General features: G+C 39.4%; 1 protein-coding gene across 1 annotated transcript; it reads right to left on the reverse strand.

Annotated features, from left to right (window-relative positions):
* Window positions 1–12,572: 12,572 nt before the first annotated feature.
* LOC132059598 (uncharacterized) lies at window positions 12,573–19,592 on the reverse strand. The gene is made up of 3 exons (XM_059452247.1): window positions 19,287–19,592; window positions 13,695–18,911; window positions 12,573–12,836 (listed from the first exon to the last, which is right to left on the reverse strand). Exon 2 carries the CDS (start codon window positions 18,898–18,900, stop codon window positions 13,726–13,728), a length of 5,175 nt encoding a protein of 1,724 aa, XP_059308230.1. The 5' UTR covers window positions 18,901–18,911; window positions 19,287–19,592; the 3' UTR covers window positions 12,573–12,836; window positions 13,695–13,725.
* Window positions 19,593–19,826: the final 234 nt, after the last annotated feature.

Raw genomic sequence — 19,826 nt, forward strand, 5'->3', positions numbered from 1 at the left:
TGCATTTTTACTTGTTCACTTTTCACTTTTCACGTTCTTACTGAATAATTATTCTCTTCTCACTATTATATATAAGTGTGGTGGGAGGACCAACACAGCTGTGACAGCTTGTACCAAAAGCTTTATAAATTGTACACGCAATTAATGCTTATATTAAAAGTTATATAACTTGTACGCTTTAACCAACTACTTTTCTATCCCGCGTGGACATATGTTATAGTACTTAATATTTATTATCTTCTCATGTATACACGTATGCACTTATTTATTTCTTCCGTGCATTTTACTTGTTCACTTTTGACTTTTCACGTTCTTTAAGAATTAATAAATCCCACGTAGACATATGTCATAGTACTGAATATTTATCTCTTCTCATATATACACGTATGCACTTCAATTTTAATTCTCCGACACATATTTATTTCCTCTGTGCACTTTTACTTGTCCACTTTTGACTTTTCACGTTATTCTTTGAATATTTATTTTCTTCTCATGTATACATGTATGCACTTCAATTTTAATTCTCCGACACATATTTATTTCCTCTATGCATTTTTACTTGTTCACTTTTGACTTTTCACAGTATTTAAGAATTAATAAATGAAGTACTCCCTCCGTCCCATATTACTTGGCCACATTACTTGACTTTTCACGTTTTTAAGAATTAATAAATGAAGTACTCCCTTCGTCCCATATTACTTGGCCACATTACTGTACTTAACTTTTCACATTCTTTAAGAATTAATAAATGAAGTACTCCCTTCGTCCCATATTACTTGGCCACATTACTAAAAATATATGTTTATTTTTCTATTCTATTTTTTCTTATTATATATAAACGCCCAAGGTGGACGAATACAGCAACAATATACAAAAAGCAACTAAATTTGTACTCTAAGCAGGGACTAATATGTGTACATTTCAGAAGTTGAACATTAATTCTACCTCTTGTGTGTTTACTTTTTAAGTCCCCAAGGGTCCGCAGTGTCTTAATTGTCCTTTCATTTTCTTCATTTGGCATATACTCCCTCTGTCTCAATTTAAGTGTCTATGTTTGACTAGACACGACGTTTAAGAAAAAAAAGATAGACTTACAAATCTTGTGGTTCTAAATTAAAAATGTGTATAATATAATAAAATATCCTTTGAATCTTGTGATTATAAACTTAACATGTAGGATATTTGAATTATCAACTTACTAAATATAAAAAGATGCGGACATAACCAAAATAATACAATTTTTTTGTTATTTAACAACAAGCGCCCAAGGTGGACAAACATAACAACAATAAGTTGTACAAAAAGTAACTAAATTGTACTCTAAGCCGGACTAACATGTGTATATTTCAGAAGTTTAACATTAATACTACCTCTTGTGTCTTTACTTTTTAAGTTCTCATGTTTACTTTTTAAGTCCGCACGTGTCTGCAGTGTCTTAATTGTCCTTTTGTTTCCTTCATTAGGCATATACCCCCTCTGTCTCAATTGAAGTGTTTACGTTTGACTAGACACGGAGATTAAGAAATAAAGATAGACTTTTGAATCTTGTGGTTCTACATTAAAAATGTGTATAATATAATAAAATATCCTTTGAATCTTGTGATTATAAACTTGACATGTAGGATATTTGAATTGTCAATTTACTAAATATAAAAAGAGGCGGAAATAACCAAAATAAGACAAATTTGAATAACAATTGAGAAATTAAGGGGAAAAATAAGAGGAAAGGAAAAAAAATATAGAGACTCACTAAGGAGAACCGCAGTATTATTTGCAAAACCTTTTTTTGCGGGGATTGCCCTTCATTTGGGCTGGTCTTTAATTTTTGCCCTTCAAATTGGTGGTCTTTAAGTATTGCCCCTCGCCTAACACTCTGAGGTTGTGGGTTCGAACCCCAGTTCAGTAAAAAAAAAAAAAAATTCACAAGCCAGAATTTTCACGAGACAGAGGTTGCAAAATTCTACGCAAGCAAGGCGAAATTTGCATGGGCACGGGCACTTCGCCCATGCAAGTCTCTGCTTGTGCGCCTAGAAATTCACTCGAAGGCGGGAATTTAAAGACCACCATTTTGAGAGGTAAAAATTAAAGACCACCTCCAGCGAACGGCAATCCTGTAAATTGCCCTTTACAAAATATACAAACCATAAATGTTATACCCCGTACTTTGTACATTGGAATATTCTAAGTCGGTTGCGACAAGTTAAGGATAAGGTTGTAATTTTTTTCGATTTTGTTAAGGGTGCATAAGTTGCATATTCATCTTTTTATTGGTATGGGATGTTAAGGGTAAAATTGGAATAAGAAAAATTTGGAGTCAAAAGTGAATTATGGAAAGTTAGACATTTCATGAAAATTTGGGGCCAAAAATGAAGTTTTGAAAACTAATAATTCATGAAAATGGCCATATGTGGCCATGTGTGTGGTGTGGGCCATAGGCCACATGGATGAAATATATATGTGTGTAAGGATGACTAATTAATCATCTTCCAACATTTAGAAGCTTAGAGAGAATTCAAGAAACTTGGTAAAAGACTAAAGGAGGGTTCGGCCATGGCACCAAAAATTGGTGACCATGAAAAGTGATCAAAAAAATTTATTTCTTCTAGGCTTTCAATTAATTGGAAGGTCCTAAACAACATGAAGTGGTTGTTGGAAAAAGCAAATCTCTTGTTCATGCAATTCTCAACCCTAGCCAAGTGAAGGACAAAGTGAAAAAGGTGAGTTTTAATCCTCTTTTTAATATGTTATGGATGGTTTGTGTGTGTTGTGGAGTTTAAAAATGAATGAAATTCATGGAAATATGGATGCTAAAGTGAGGCCGTGTGTGTGGGTGCTAGGCCGTGTGTGTGTTATATTGTGTAGGAGTGATGAGTTAATGGTGTTTAGCATGTTTTGGTGTTGTTGTAGTATGTGAAATATGGATGAAAATCATGGAACTTGTGTGTTGGGGTGTTGGCCGAAAATGGGTTGTTTTGTATGTTAAGGAATGAACTAAGTTTATATAGTATTTTGATTGTTATCGTTATGGATTCTATGATGTAAATGAGAGTTTAATGATCCAAGTTGGTGTCGTCGTTGTTGCGGGCTGTTTTGGAAGCCAATATGTTGCTAATGTAGCTTCTTGTATTTATGAAGATAATGTTGTAAACATGTGGATTGTTAGTGTAGTCTATGAGTTTTGGAAGAAAGAAATATGTTATCGTTGTTCGTGTTGAGTTGGGAAGGTTTCGGGTTCCATGGTATATTGTTTGGATTGTTTGAATATTGTGTGAATTGTTTAAAGTGTCCATGAATATTGTTTGGAAGGTTTTCGGATTAGTATTTGAATGTATAAGCATTGGTGTTGGTTTGATCATAGGTGGTTAATTGGAATATAAATGAATGTCGTCGAATTATGTAGAAAGGAATTATTCATGTTAGAATGCGTTTGGAATTGCTTATGGATATTGTTAGTATGGTTGTTGGTTTGGTTATTGTTGATTTGGCCGATTTGAATTCTCGGGGTGTTGAATTTACAGGGGAAATGCTGCCCAAATTTCTGTAAATAAAGTGCGAGTTTAAAATGGGATTCCGAGGTGCATATGACTAATGTTTGGTGTCTAATGACGTGTTGTAGATTTTGAGAAGCCGAGACTTGAGTTTGGATTAGCTTAGGAAGCAATCAAGGTATGTAAAGCTTACCTTTCCTTCTTTTGGCATGTCTTAGATATGGCTAAGCTATGATACGTTATGAGCTTCGGGGGTAATTCTATTCTTAAAGTCCGAGCACGTTTACGACGCTTATTTGCTTCTTGATGTTGGCATCCTTATATGGTCAAGCTATGATCCGTATGTCCTTGATATGATTGGATTTGAAACACTATGTATACGGTTGGTTCCGAAAGGATCTTATGTCTTTGTATGACTAAATTTCAAAAGTTGCATAAAAGTTTTGCTTTTAAAAGAGTTTTGTTCCCAAACGATTCCGAAACTACGAACGACCGTAACTTTCAAGAAAAAGCTCGGATTGCTTTGATATCTCAAAAATGATTTCATGACGAGTAAAGACTTTAATTTTCATAGGCGGGCCCGGATTGGGTTGACGCTCGTCCGTGGGTCCCGCGACTCTCTATGTTTGGTTCTAACGCCCTATTTTTGAAAGAATTCAATATGACTATCTTTCCGACCCCCGAGTATGATTACTTATTTATCGGTTGAGTCTGAAATAGGGATTTTCGTGCACATGATTTTGATACGTAACTATGGTTTCTACAGTACGGTTTGATATGTTCCCGAGTGATATTCGGAAGAAAATCGATTGACTCTTGCTTTGGCTTATAAATGATGGTTCGTTTTGATTAACCTATTGAGTCTTTGAAAATTTTTTAAAGCTGTATTCGGTTACTCACGATTCAGCTCGTGCATTCTGTTGTTACATTTTTCACCAAGTCCCGGGCCGGTTATGATATTGTGCGCCCTATCTTTGTATTCTGAAATATGATGTGTCCGATACGTCGAGCCCCTTTCGGCCGGGTACTGTGTATATATGCCACGTTATATGTTATATGTATGTATTCTGGAATATGATCGGTGGAATCGGAGTGGTGGTGGGGCAAACCCAATGGTGGGGCAAACCCAGTGGTGAGGCAATTTCCACACTGGTTTAGGCAAATCCCATATTGGTTTAGGCGAATCCCACATCGGTTAATGTCAGCTCATATGATAAGCTATAATGTTATGATGTGTTACCGTATGTATATGATGATTTGTGCATATGGTTTCTCACTACTCTGCTCGTGCGAGCTGTTATTATCTCTTTCACTGCGTCCCGGGCCAGGGCATGTATTCGTGCACTTCATTGCATTGTTCACCGCGTCCCTCACTAGAGGGCCGGGGCACGTTATATTTACCGCGTCCCTTGCTAGCGGGGCCGGGGCACGTTATATGATATGATGATATGGAGGAGGTGGCCAGGATGGCATATGATGATTCCCTTTACCGCGTCCCTCACTAGAGGGCCGGGGCACGTTACATGTACATGCATATGATGATTTTACTTACCGCGTCCCTCATTAGAGGGCCGGGGCACGTTATATGTATATGATATGATGATTTTACTTACCGCGTCCCTCGTTAAAGGGCGGGGCACGATATATGTATATGCGTCGATGGTTTTACCTACCGCGTCCCTCACTAGAGGACCGGGGCATGTTATATCTATGTATGTGTACGAGATGATTTTCTGACTCTGTTCCTCAGTCCCATGATGAACTAAATATGGAATTGATACGTATAATTTATGGTTCAAAAGCAAGTGTTATGAGTTCTGGTTATTGTATTACTTTTCTGTTCTTTTCGTTTCAGTACGGTTCTGTTTACGATTTCCCATGCTTTACATACTCAGTACATATTTCGTACTGACCTCCTTTCTTTGGGGGCTGCGTTTCATGCCGCGCAGGTACCCACAGGTGAGTAGATGATGTTAGCGGAGGACGTTCCAGCTGGATTGGCGAGCTCCATTTCCTCCGGAGTGCTACCGAGTCTGAGTGCTTTGTATGGTATACGAGATGTTGGTAGAGACTTTGCGGACGATTGTCGTGTGTGTGATATGTCAGTTTTGTAAGCGGCTATGTAAGCCGATGTATTATTATGCATTATGTTACGAACTTCATATGTTTACAGATTTCATACGATGCTAGCTTTATTTGATTTGGAAAAAAAAAATGATGAAAGGCATGTTTGTTTTCGATAAAAAAAAAAGAAATTTTTCATTATGTACTTGTGTCATGTTTTGCGGGCCCGAGTGTGATTATGATTATGATGAAGTCGGCGGGTTCGCTCGGCCCTAAATAAGGGTCGGGTGCCCATCACGCCCTATCGGAAATTAGGGTGTGACAAATTGGTATCAGAGCAGTTCGTCGGAAGGGTTGTCTGCAAAGTCGTGTCCAGTAGAGTCTTGTTTATGGTGTGTTGCGTGCCACATTTATAAACAAGAGGCTACAGGGCATCTAGGGTGGTTACTCTTCTTTCACATCTGAGATCGTGCCATAGAGCCAAGTCATAGGAGATGGGACTCCTTACCACGATTTGTGATTGCAGTTGAAGAATGACAACGATAGAAGGAAGTGATTGATGATGTTGGAAGTCACAAAGTACGCGGTAAGTAAAGGTATGAAAGATATATGTTGGGAAAGATATGAAGTTGCGATTGAAATACAAGTTGAAGACTAAAGGGCAAAGTAAACAAGAAAGTGTAACAGGTGCCGTTTGAGTTGGGCATACGAGGTATGTTTATCATTTGTGTACTGTTGATGATATTGGGAGCCCTGTGTGGCTGCGATATGATATGATATGTATATATGTATTTTGGCCCTGTGAGGCATTGTTGGTATTTTCTGTGTACAGGTTTTGAGATAGTAAGAAATATAGAGGAAACTCTGCCGAAATTTTCCCGAAAATAAAGAGAAAATGAGATGTAGGTTTGTAACGCGACTTGAAAGGGCGTGTCCACCAAAATGGTAAGATTTGAGTAAGTTGCGAGTACGGCTGACATCGAGAAAGAAGTTAATTACTAAATTAAGGATAAGAATAATTAGAAGGTCGATATCGACAGGATAAAAGAAATTGGAAAAGGGCTTGTGGCACTAAGAAATGATAATCTTGATGAAGTGTTATTTGGATAAGCAGGGATGAATTATGACGAGTTATAGTTAAAAGAAGTAATAGTATGATTAAGACAAGAGTGCGAGAGGAAAAGAAATGTGACGGATATGAACGTATGGATAAGACCGCTGGTGAAACGTCAAGGATAAAATTGGCTAGAAAAGGAAATAAGAGGAAAGCGAGATAACAGTGTAGTAATAGCCCATGACATGTGTAGCCAAGGATACAAGTACTATAAGTGACGGGACGGTGAAAGACTCGGTTATAGAAAAGATGAGGAACGAGATAGAATGAGAACATTCCGGGATCTGTTAAGACTTTGACTTATTCCAGATTATGTGATAAAGGTCATACGGTGAAGTGGACGCGATCCTATTAGCATTAAAGCATCGTATTTCATCAGAGTTTCAAAGTTAAGCGTCTTTGGAGTGGGAGAAATCTTAGGATGGGTGACCACCCTGGGAAGTTTTCTGAAAGTCTTACCAATACAGACGTAAGAAGCAAAGGAGAAGCTAGGGTGACCTAAGGAAAATTAGAGTACACTGAGTGGGCGGGAACCTTAAGAGGTTGCGTAGAACGGGGCGGATTAGACCGGTGAAAAGAAAGAAAGTGCACCACAGTTTTAGAACTAGGGTGAGTTTGAGTAGCGTTTGGAAATATTTTGCAAACGAAATGCTAGTAACTATGTATATATAGAGGTGTGTATGTGATATTCCGTACATGACCAAATCAGTGTATTCCGGCAACCAACGTGACGGTATGTGGGAGACACGAATCGGACGGAGATAACAAAGTTCAAGTGTGAAAAGGAAAAACAAGCTATGGAACGAATAAGGAGGGGTTTGAGTTAAAGATTAAGAGGCGACACGAGATAATGTGCCTAGAATGTTACAAGTCGAGTAAAGGGAATTACAAGAAGGAAAAGTTTAAATCGAGATCCTTAAGACCCCATACGACTAGTTGAACATTCGAGGACGAATGTTCTAAAGGGGGAAAGGATGTTATACCCCGTACTTTGTACATTGGAATATTCTAAGTCGGTTGCGACAAGTTAAGGATAAGGTTGTAATTTTTTTCGATTTTGTTAAGAGTGCATAAGTTGCATATTCATCTTTTTATTGGTATGGGATGTTAAGGGTAAAATTGAAATAAGGAAAATTTGGGGTCAAAAGTGAATTATAGAAAGTTAGACATTTTATGAAAATTTGGGGCCAAAAATGAAGTTTTGGAAACTAATAATTCATGAAAATGGCCATATGTGGCCATGTGTGTGGTGTGGGCCATAGGCCACATGGATGAAATATATATGTGTGTAAGGATGACTAATTAATCATCTTCCAACATTTAGAAGCTTAGAGAGAATTCAAGAAACTTGGTAAAAGACTAAAGGAGGGTTCGGCCATGGCACCAATATATATATACCATGAAAAGTGATCAAAAAAATTTATTTCTTCTAGGCTTTCAATTAATTGGAAGGTCCTAAACAACATGAAGTGGTTGTTGGAAAAAGCAAATCTCTTGTTCATGCAATTCTCAACCCTAGCCAAGTGAAGAACAAAGTGGAAAAGGTGAGTTTTAATCCTCTTTTTAATATGTTATGAATGGTTTGTGTGTGTTGTGGAGTTTAGAAATGAATGAAATTCATGGAAATATGGATGCTAAAGTGAGGCCGTGTGTGTGGGTGCTAGGCCGTGTGTGTGTGTGTTATATTGTGTAGGAGTGATGAGTTAATGGTGTTTAGCATGTTTTGGTGTTGTTGTAGTATGTGAAAAATGGATAAAAATCATGGAACTTGTGTGTTGGGGTGTTGGCCGAAAATATGGTTGTTTTGTATGTTAAGGAATGAACTAAGTTTATATGGTATTTTGATTGTTATTGTTATGGATTCTATGATGTAAATGAGAGTTTAATGATCCAAGTTGGAAGTAGAGAACGTTGTTGCGGGCTGTTTTGGAAGCCAATATGTTGCTAATGTAGCTTCTTGTATTTATGAAGATAATGTTGTAAACATGTGGATTGTTAGTGTAGTCTATGAGTTTTGGAAGAAAGAAATATGTTATCGTTGTTCGTGTTGAGTTGGGAAGGTTTCGGGTTCCATGGTATATTGTTTGGATTGTTTGAATATTGTGTGAATTGTTTAAAGTGTCCATGAATATTGTTTGGAAGGTTTCGGATTAGTATTTGAATGTATAAGCATTGGTGTTGGTTTGATCATATGTGGTTAATTGGAATATAAATGAATGTCGTCGAATTATGTAGAAAGGAATTATTCATGTTAGAATGAGTTTGGAATTGCTTATGGATATTGTTAGTATGGTTGTTGGTTTGGTTATTGTTGATTTGGCTGATTTGAATTCTCGGGGTGTTGAATTTACAGGGGAAATGCTGCCCAAATTTCTGTAAATAAAGTGCGAGTTTAAAATGGGATTCCGAGGTGCATATGACTAATGTTTGGTGTCTAATGACGTGTTGTAGATTTTGAGAAGCCGAGACTTGAGTTTGGATTAGCTTAGGAAGCAATCAAGGTATGTAAAGCTTACCTTTCCTTCTTTTGGCATGTCTTAGATATGGCTAAGCTATGATACGTTATGAGCTTCGGGGGTAATTCTATTCTTAAAGTCCGAGCACGTTTGTGATTTATTTGCTTTTGATGTTGGCATCCTTATATGGTCAAGCTATGATCCGTATGTCCTTGATATGATTGGATTTGAAACACTATGTATACGGTTGGTTCCGAAAGGATCTTATGTCTTTGTATGACTAAATTTCAAAAGTTGCATAAAAGTTTTGCTTTTAAAAGAGTTTTGTTCCCAAACGATTCCGAAACTACGAACGACCGTAACTTTCAAGAAAAAGCTCGGATTGCTTTGATATCTCCGCAAATGATTTCATGACGAGTAAAGACTTTAATTTTCATAGGCGGGCCCGGATTGGGTTGACGCTCGTCCGTGGGTCCCGCGACTCTCTATGTTTGGTTCTAACGACCTATTTTTGAAAGAATTCAATATGACTATCTTTCCGACCCCCGAGTATGATTACTTATTTATCGGTTGAGTACGAAATAGGATTTTCATGCACATGATTTTGATACGTAACTATGGTTTCTACGGTACGGTTTGATATGTTCCGAGTGATATTCGGAAGAAAATCGATCCGACTACGCTTTGGCTTATAAATGATGGTTCGTTTTGATTAACCTATTGAGTCTTTGAAAATGTTTTAAAGCGTATTCGGTTACTCACGATTCGGCTCGTGCATTACGTTGTTACATTTTTCGCCAAGTCCCGGGCCGGTTATGATATTGTGCGAAGGATCTTTGTATTCTGAAATATGATGTGTCCGGTACGTCGAGCCCCTTTCGGCCGGGTATCGTGTATATATGCCACGTTATATGTTATATGTATGTATACCGGAATATGATCGGTCGGAATCGGACCGGTGGTGGGGCAAACCCAATGGTGGGGCAAACCCAGTGGTGAGGCAAATTCCACACTGGTTTAGGCAAATCCCACATTGGTTTAGGCGAATCCCACATCGGTTAATGTCAGCTCATATGATAAGTTATGATGTTATGATGTGTTACGGTATGTATATGATGATTTGTGCATATGGTTTCTCACTACTCTGCTCGTGCGGCGTTATTATCTCTTTCACCGCGTCCGGGCCAGGGTGTGTATTCGTGCACTTCATTTCATTGTTCACCGCGTCCCTCCTTGCATATATTTACCGCGTCCCTTGCTAGCGGGGCGGGGCACGTTATATGATATGATGATATGGAGGAGGTGGCCGGGATGGCATATGATGATTCCCTTTACCGCGTCCCTCTCTAGGGCGGGGCACGTTACATGTACGTGCATATGATGATTTTACTTACCGCGTCCCTCGTTGAGGGCGGGGGCACGTTATATGTATATGATATGATGATTTTACTTACCGCGTCCCTCATTAAAGGGCGGGGCACGATATATGTATATGCATCGATGGTTTTACCTACCGCGTCCCTCACTAGAGGACCGGGGCATGTTATATCTATGTATGTGTACGAGATGATTTTCTGACTCTGTTCCTCAGTCCCATGATGAGCTAAATATGGAATTGATACGTATAATTTATGGTTCAAAAGCAAGTGTTATGAGTTTTGGTTATTGTATTACTTTTCTGTTCTCTTCGTTTCAGTACGGTTCTGTTTACGATTTCCCATGCTTTACATACTCAGTACATATTTCGTACTGACCCCCTTTCTTCGGGGCTGCGTTTCATGCCGCGGTACCCACGGTGAGTAGATGATGTTAGCGGAGGACGTTCCTGGATTGGCGAGCTCCATTTCCTCGAGTGGCCGCCGAGTCCGAGTGCTTTGTATGGTATACGAGATGTTGGTAGAGACTTTGCGAGACAGTGTCGTGTGTGTGAAATGTCGATTTTGTAAGCGGCTATCTAAGCCGATGTATTATTATGCATTATGTTACGAACTTCATATGTTTACAGATTTCATACGATGCTAGCTTTATTTGATTTGGAAAAAAAAATGATGAAAGGCATGTTTGTTTCCGATAAAAAAAAAAAAAAAAGAAATTTTTCATTATGTACTTGTGTCATGTTCTGCGGGCCCAGTGTGATTATGAATATGATGAGAGTCGGCGGGTTCGCTCGGCCCTAAATAAGGGTCGGGTGCCCATCACGCCCTATCGGAAATTAGGGTGTGACAATAAAAACTAACTAAAGTGAGTAACCAAATTAATCATGTTGGGCCCTGTGCATCGCACGGACATAATTTGCTAGTAAAATAATACATTCACAACAAGCACAACTTAGCCCCAAAAAGTGTGATTGTCATGAGTGCAAGCCACCTTGAATTCAGTCGGGCAATTTGCAGGATTGTCCTTCATTGGGGTGGTCTTTAATTTTTGTCTCTCAAATTTGTGGTCTTTAACTTTTGTTTTTTGCTAAAAATCTCTTGATTTTGGATTCGAACCCCCCGCTCACTCAAAAAATTTTTTAAAAAAATCGCAAGGTAGAATTTGAATTCGCAAGGCAGAGTTTTGCCTTCAAAACTGTGCCTTAAGGCAGAATTTTGGCCTTGAGACAAAATTTGCAAAATTCTGGCCAAATTGCATGGGTGCCTTAAGGCAGAGTTTTGAAGCAAAATTCTACCTTGCAAACTTTTTTTTTTTTTTTACTAAGCTGGGATTCAAACCCACAATCTCGGGGTATTAGGCGAAGAGAAAAACTTATAGACCACCAATTTGAAGGGCAAAAATTAAAGACCACCCCCGAATGAAGAACAATCCGCGCAAAAAAATGAATTCAGCCTTGGCTGATTGAGCCCGATTGACACCCTACAAACATATGTACCTACTACGTAGTTATCCCATTCATATTTCTTTCAGTTGATGGTAAAAAATTATAAAGCCAATATAGAAAGTCACGGCAATTCTCTATTATCCCTTAAAATAGTTGAAGGGTCCTTCAGTATGATTCATATTCCGATCAAAAACCTTACTTCTTAAAAGGGTTTAATCCTATGGTTCGTATTCTAATCACAAAAAAATTATTTCTTAAAAGGGTTTAATCCTTTTCCAGTTACAGATTGGTGAACAAATCACGACAGCCAACATAGAATGCCATGGCAATTGAAAAGCAGGGAGTGCCATCAAGAAAGTAAAAGCCAAACTGACACTAGGACGTGCCCCGCAAAATTTCTTGTATAATTCTTGTTTTTGTCGGGTCATAATTTATAGTATCAAGAAGTTCCAGATAAATTAAATTGGCCACCTAACTAGAAACTGGAGCTTAAGAAATTCTTGTTCCACCTTTTGCATTAACCTCGACATCTTTTAAGCCCACCTCACGTGTGTAATTTAATTTTATTATTCATAGGCATGTACCTTCAGTGCATCTTGAGAGATTTTATAACATAATTTATCCAGGACTCGCCAAAATTTCAATTTCATTCATCCAGAAAGATCAAGAGGGAACTGGAAAGATGATCAGAAGCTCGATATCGATGCATCATCCATACATCATTTCTAATAGAGCAGGAGGGAAAACTCTTCTCCAGAAATTGAACGAGATAAGAAAGTACAGACAGAAATGAAGTTTCTTTTTACAAAAAGATGTGTCACCCTCCCTCCAGCAACCCACTCTAATGAAAGATGTTACTGTCGCCGCCGCTGAATAATCATGTCTCCTTCAACCTACAATATGAAGCAGAATAGTAGTCAGAAAAAAGGATCCCGAGCAAAGACACTTGAGCCGAAAGCTAATTAGTTGCTATTAAATGTAAAGGAAACTAACATCCAACATATAAAGAACCTAGAAACGACTTGACAAACTATAAAAGAACTGGTTTTGTAGAAATGTAGTTAAAATTACTTGAACCCTGGAAATCATAATAAGAATTTTCATAGTCAAAAAATTACTCCCTCTGTTTCAATCTGTGTCTTACTTTTCTTTTTAGCTTGTATCGAAAAGAATGTCGCTTTTTATATTTAGCAACTCTTTCATTCCAACATTCCACATGACTAAGACCAAAATATTCAAAGGATATTTTATACATTACACACATCTTTAGGTTAAGACCACAAGATACAAAAGTCTTCTTAAACTCCGTGCCTAATCAAACTAAGACATAAAACTGGAAAGAGGGAATATTTAAGAATTTACGGAAAGATAGCCATTACAACTTGAGAAAACACCATATCCCAAAATTCAGGAGAGGATGGCAATTTAGATACTGAAAAGACTTTCCCTCCATATGGGTACGAGTAATTTCTTGTAAGTAAAAATTCTATAGCTTGCTCCTATTTACTGAACATGGTACGTAAAGAAAGCACATAAAAACTACCCCTTTAAAGAGGAGCTAAGGCCACAATGAAGTTGTTTCTTGCCAAATTAGCAAATTAGACCAAACAAATGAGCGTTCAAATGCATTGCATTCAAGAGTGCATCTACAATGGGCAAAAGTTTCTTGCCAAATTAGCAAATTAGACCAAACAAATGAGCGTTCAAATGCATTGCATTCAAGAGTGCATCTACAACGGGCAAATAATTACCTGAAACTACGATCATTTTGGAGCTGTAGCATCAAATAGCTCCCTCCATGTCTGGTGTAATAGTAAGGAGCATGGGCTTAAATGAGATAACTGGTGTGTAGCTGAGCTCATAAGTCACTTGCCGTGATCCAAAGACGTTGAACGTTCCTACACTACTATGAGCAACCTCTGCATCAGAACCCCTTTTAAAGACCACCCTAGCCCGAGAAGACTCTTGATTAACTTCAGTTTCTAATTCCTTCAATGGTCCAAACCGCCTAAACATTTTATTAAGGTTCATTTCAGATGGAAGAGGACCACCCTCAGCAAAAATTAAAATGAGTTCTGCAGGTTCATGCTTCCTCTTCTCAATGTCCTCGGGAGGAACACCTGGTGTCATTTCAATATCGGTACTGGGTTTTCTTTTTCTAGTGTATGATCTACGACCCGGTTTATTGGATTTCTCTGGATCATTGACCGTAAGCTGATGTTCCCCTCCTCCCCCACTTTGACTATTCTGCAATGGCTGCTCCTCCCCATAGTTTTGTACAATCCTGTCTGTCCAATAAGAATCATTTACATCATCGAACTCAAATTCTTCAGCAAAACCAGCTACAGTTTGTGAAGCTCTTTTCTTTCGACCACCAGGTCTTCCCGCCGATGAATTCAGCTTCTTCTGGAGCGCAGCAACTGAATTTCTAAAACCTGAAAAGAAAGTAGTGATGGTTTTTAAGAAGCGGTAGCCTTTCAACGGAGCCCATGCCACCAACTGAAGTTGTGAGAGCAACTCATTTGGAGAAGGTAATTCAGTTGGAATCACAACTTTTCCCTTTGGAGAGTCCTGTAATTGAACATCGGCCCCACTTTGATCACTGTTGCATTTCACAAGTGAGGCTGGACGAGTTAATTGGCTTGCCACTCTTTGAATGCATTCACCAATACGGAAGGACGGCTTAGGCGCAGTGGTTGACACTTTAGCAGCATAAACACTTGTTTTCTTGTTCGATCCATCAGTACGAGAATCAACAGCCTTCCTCTTTTTGCTGGACATGAGTGTTTTTCCATCTGAATCATCTTCAGCATCCGGAGAATACTCACACTCCTCATTGTCCATCAGCTCTGACAAGCTCCGCTCTTTCATTTTATGCTGTGAGCTATCTTTTGAACTGTGCTTACGTTTGTGAACAGAGGCTTTACTGGTGTGATGTTGCTCACTGTCTTCCGAAGCAAGACCATTATCGTCAATTGCACTGGGAACGTCGGCGTCATTTTCTAGTAATTCTCCACTTAACAAGAATTCTGGCGGTGGACGATATCCTTTGAAGTTACAAAAGGCCACTAGCTGAGCTCGAGCAATAGTGAGATCCAACCTATCAGCCCGACAAGTTGGTGACAGGGCTAACGCTTTCAAATAGTGCATGAGCTTATCAGGTCCAAACGAAGTGACTCCAGTTGATTTGTCCAATCCATATCTTTTACTTTCACGAATCCCAGCATTCTCCACAATCTGACATGAAATCTCGTCATAGGAGTCTTCAGGTGTGCATGAGCAAGCAAGGCCAAGTTCAACGCGTCTTGAAACCTCTTCTAAAGCAGAGCTTATAGCATTTTGAAATGTTTCTGAATTATTTTGCTTCTCAATCTGGGAGAAATGAGAATAAAATGGCCTCAACACAGATGCTTCATTCCAAGCAAAAGTACGATCTCCAAAATAAGCTACCAAAAAGCAATCTCTCTTGTAGTACTTGATGGCCTTTTCTGAAGCATCGGAAGGATCAAATATCTGTCCAGGCCACCATGGATGGCTTCTAACTTTTCCCCAGACTAAATCAGATATAGAGTACAAGCCCTCATTTTCTGGTGGAACAAGATAACCAGGATGCAACTTCAACAAGCTCACAGGCTTCTCATTCGGTATCACAGTGTGGCTAGTCTCGGACGCAACTTCTTCAGTTCCTTTGTCTTGCTTTGAAGATTCCTGCACAGTATCAGGATGCAGCTTCTCAACTTCGCCTTTCTCATGCTCATCTGTAACCATCATTTCTGGAGTATGCACATCGAAATCAATACCCTCATTTGCCTCAAAAGGGTCCTGGTCCTCTACAATTTGATCTCCAACTGGAGGAGGGACATCAGCATCAGAATTTATTGCAGCCTCAGATTTTATAGCACCCTCTACATTAGAGTTTTTTTCTTCATTTAATAGTGTACCAGCAGTTGTTGCATTACCGGCATCATGATCCATCTCGACATGCTCCAATACACCACCTTGATTCACAGAGGATTCAGATTCTTCAGTAATATTTGAATGCATTCCTGTAACAGTACTTTTTTTTGTATCATGAGCCAGATCATGACCTTGAGCAGGATCTTCTCCAAGAGCAGTGTCTTTAGCCTCCACATTGTGTTCAGCCTCGACCTTTAAGTCGTCGTCTTTTAATAAAAGAGGCGACTTACCATCAACAGTATCAGACTCTGAGGTTTTGGAAGTGTCCTGACATGCTAATGAGGTTCCTTCTGGAACTTCAGTCATGACATCATCATTACATGACACTGCACTCACCTGGGGATCGCCTTCGTTTCCAGCATAGTTATCAAAAAGCAATAAGCTCTCGTTCTCAACATGCTGCAGTGACATGTCGCTATCCAAACCTTCTGGCAGCAAGTGTGTTACTCTGTTTGTTTCATCCGCAGTGTTCATCTCTCTTGTGCTAACAATAGTCTCAAGAGACACGGTGCAACTTACGCTTGTTGTGGTAGTTCCAAGCAGGGCATTCCCGTCCTTGTCCATTTCAACACTAGCTCCATCATTTCTGCAAGCTGGTTCATAAGAGGTTTCCAGGGGTTCTGTTCTTGTATCATTTTCCAACCTGGCATCAACCTCCACTATATTCAGACTTTCCTCATTCGCGGTAAAAGTCAATGTGCCAGTTGTCTCGTGACGAACCCCCTCGACTTCCATCTCCTCAAGGTTTCCTGTATCATGAGCACTAGCCTGTAAAGGAAGTGGGAAGTCATCATGAGTAACTTCACTAACTCCATCCACTACCTTAGGCTGCACATCTGGCAACTCGTCTGAACCACCTAAGCTCCCATTATCACTGGGTATTGGAACTTTACAACTTGAGATCTCACTACCCTCCAAAGTTGCCTCTTTATGATTGCCAGTTTGGGTTTCCATATGAGAAGTTTCTGCCTGAGTACATAAAGCAAGAACATTTTTATCTTCATGCATGTTATCAACCTCAAATTCCTGAACCTCGGCATGGTTTGCTTTTTCACAAGAAGAACCAATAAGCCCATTCTCTGCTGCCAAATTTTCCTCCAATCCATGTTCTTGCTTCCCAGGGTGCAATGGCACATCATCACCATTGATGCCTAAGGATTGATCATGTGCAACTGGGGTATGCTCAACACTAACTACCTTAATATCTCCTCCCTTATCTTCAGGGATTTGACTGTTTGGTTTCAAAGAAATCATGTCATCAGCACAATTGCTAGCAGAATCTTGAGACACTGATACATCTACACCCAGATTATCATGAACTGCAGGAACCTGATGGCACGTGTTAATTATTTGATCATCATGGTTAATTGTCTCCGGGGGTTCAACCACTGTATTTGAATTGTTATTCACATAAACATCAGTTTCCATGGGTTCAATGTCAGGATGTGAATTCTCATCCTCGTTGCCCAAGACAACTGTCTCTCGATGTGAATTCTCATCCTTGTTGCACAAGTCATCACTCTGCTGATCATAGACATTGGTTTCCATGGTTTCAACTTCTGAATGTGCTTTCTGTACCACCCCACTGTCCTGATGTGAATCCTCATCCTTGTTTCCCAATTCATCTCTCTCCTGATCACGGACATCAGTTTCCATGGTTTCAAATTCTGACTGTGCTTTTTGTACTACTCCACTATCCTGATGTAAATTTTCATCCTTGTCCCCACCAGCATCTCTCTCCTGATCATGGGCATCAGTTTCCATGGTTTCAACTTCTGAGTGTGCTTTTTGTACTATTCCACTATCCTGATGTGAATTTTCATCCTTGTTCCCCACAGCATCTCTCTCCTGATCATGGGCATTGGCTTCCATGGTTTCAACTTCTGAATGTATTTTTTCTACCATGCCACAATCCAGTGACACAGCTCCTTCAGCTGGATGATCTGATATCTGACCCCTTGCATGACTAGAAGTATCTTCCTCACTAGCCTGGCCAGCTATCTCTCTGACTGAACTTTCATCTTTTTCAGAAGAATCCAATCTCAGATTGCTAGCCTCTTCCATTTCGAGATTCGAACTGTCTTGTGGCACAAATGGAGTAGATCCAATCGGCCGCTCAATTCCAGGATTCCACACCCCATCATCAGAAAGACCCACTCTTTGCGGTGTCAATTCAGCAGGTGCAGCACTCATTTCAACAGATACAGTGCTCCTAACAACATTCCCCTCAGCCTCCTCCTCTCTAACTCTCTCAGCTGTTTCACTCGGCAACATGGGAACAGCCTCATTTTCCACTGTCTCAGAAACAACCCCGGATGACCCTGCAACATCAACTGAAGTCAAATCAGCACGCGCAGCAGATTCAGTGCTCCTGACAACATTACCATCAACATCCTCCTCGCTAACACCGAAGTTGACTTTCTCTACAACGGAACAGGCTGTTACACTTGGCACCTCGGGAATAATCTCAGTGCCAGATGTCTCAGAAATATTCCTGGATGACCCTGCAACATCAACTGAAGTCAAATCAGCAGATTCAGTGCTCCTGACAACATTAACCTCAACATCCGCCTCACTAACACTGAAGCTGACTTTCTCTAAAACAGAACTCGCTGTTACACTTGGCACCTCGGGAAAACTCTGTGCACCAGCTGCCTCGGCAACATCCCTGGATGACCCTGCAACATCAACGACACCTTCAACCTCGTTTCCAGTATTCCCATCATCCTTAGCATCCCTTAATTGAAAATCACTATGATCATCCAAAGTGTCTGCTTTTCCCGATCCCTCTTGCCCCAGTTCACCACCATCACCACAAATCCCATCAACAAACACATCAGAACCTACTACCTCTACCATTATCTCTTCACCATCTTCCTCATTATAAGGCTCATCAGCTTGTCCCTCACATCCCAAATTTTCGGTAAGGGCTTCATCACCTTCAGGCACAGTAGGTTCTGAAACACTAGTGACTGAACTTACCCCTTCTTGCTCATCCATGGTTACAGAATCTGGAATACAATATAAACATCAAATTTTTCAATTTTCTATTTCAAGAATCACCCTAAAGAAGACAATTTCAAGAAACCATAAGCAGCAAATCTTTCAACTTTTTATTCAAGAATCACCCTAAAGAAGATAATTTCAAGAAACCATAAGCAGCCAACTTTCAACTTTCTATTTCAAGAATCACCCTAAAGAAGATAAATTCAAGAAAAAGATAATTTCAAGAAACCATAAAACCCTAATGGCCAGGACTAACAAATCTAAGCAAGTGGATCTACAGAATGAAGAGAACAGCAAAAATAATTCAAGATTCACACAACAAGCATAAACCCTTTGAGCTATTTAAGTTAACAAAAAGAAGTAGAGAAAAAAGATAGTACCTTTTGAGCTATTCGACTGAGTTTTTGTTTTTTTGAGGGTTTGCTGTGTGAGAGAGCAAGAGAGAGAAAAGGGTCTGTTTCGCGATTTGACGGAAAATAAGGAAAAAGAAAAAACGAAATGAGTTGAAACAGAAAGTAAATAAGCCGAATTAAGTGCTGGTTTGTCCTTGTTTCTGAATCTTTGAAACGTAGTTGCAGTTCCAAAGTGAGATAATGGGAATATCCAACCACATTTTGACACGCTCGTGATTTGACTGCTCCTCGTTAGAGAATTACTATTTGAGTTTTTAGTTATTCAGGAAACTTTATAGCACTGAAAGGAAATTAAGAAAATTGCGAGGCCTAGGTTGGAATATATGTAAATTCAGTTTAGAATTTTGCGCGAAGGCTACTTAGGGGTTGTACCCAAACTAAGCATGTACTTATGTTTCTGAAGTAAAGTTTTAAATTATATTATGGGAAACTGACAAAAATACCCCTGAACTATGAGTGTCAATGAGACAGGCTGACCCAAATAAGGCGGATAGCGAAAGAGGGTCG

This window comes from Lycium ferocissimum, chromosome 6, assembly GCF_029784015.1.
Source record: "Lycium ferocissimum isolate CSIRO_LF1 chromosome 6, AGI_CSIRO_Lferr_CH_V1, whole genome shotgun sequence".
Lineage (NCBI taxonomy): Eukaryota > Viridiplantae > Streptophyta > Magnoliopsida > Solanales > Solanaceae > Lycium > Lycium ferocissimum.

Coding starts and splice junctions, on each gene's coding strand:
- LOC132059598 (XM_059452247.1), bottom strand. CDS start 18,900: ATGGATGAGCAAGAAGGGGTAAGTTCAGTCACTAGTGTTTCAGAACCT.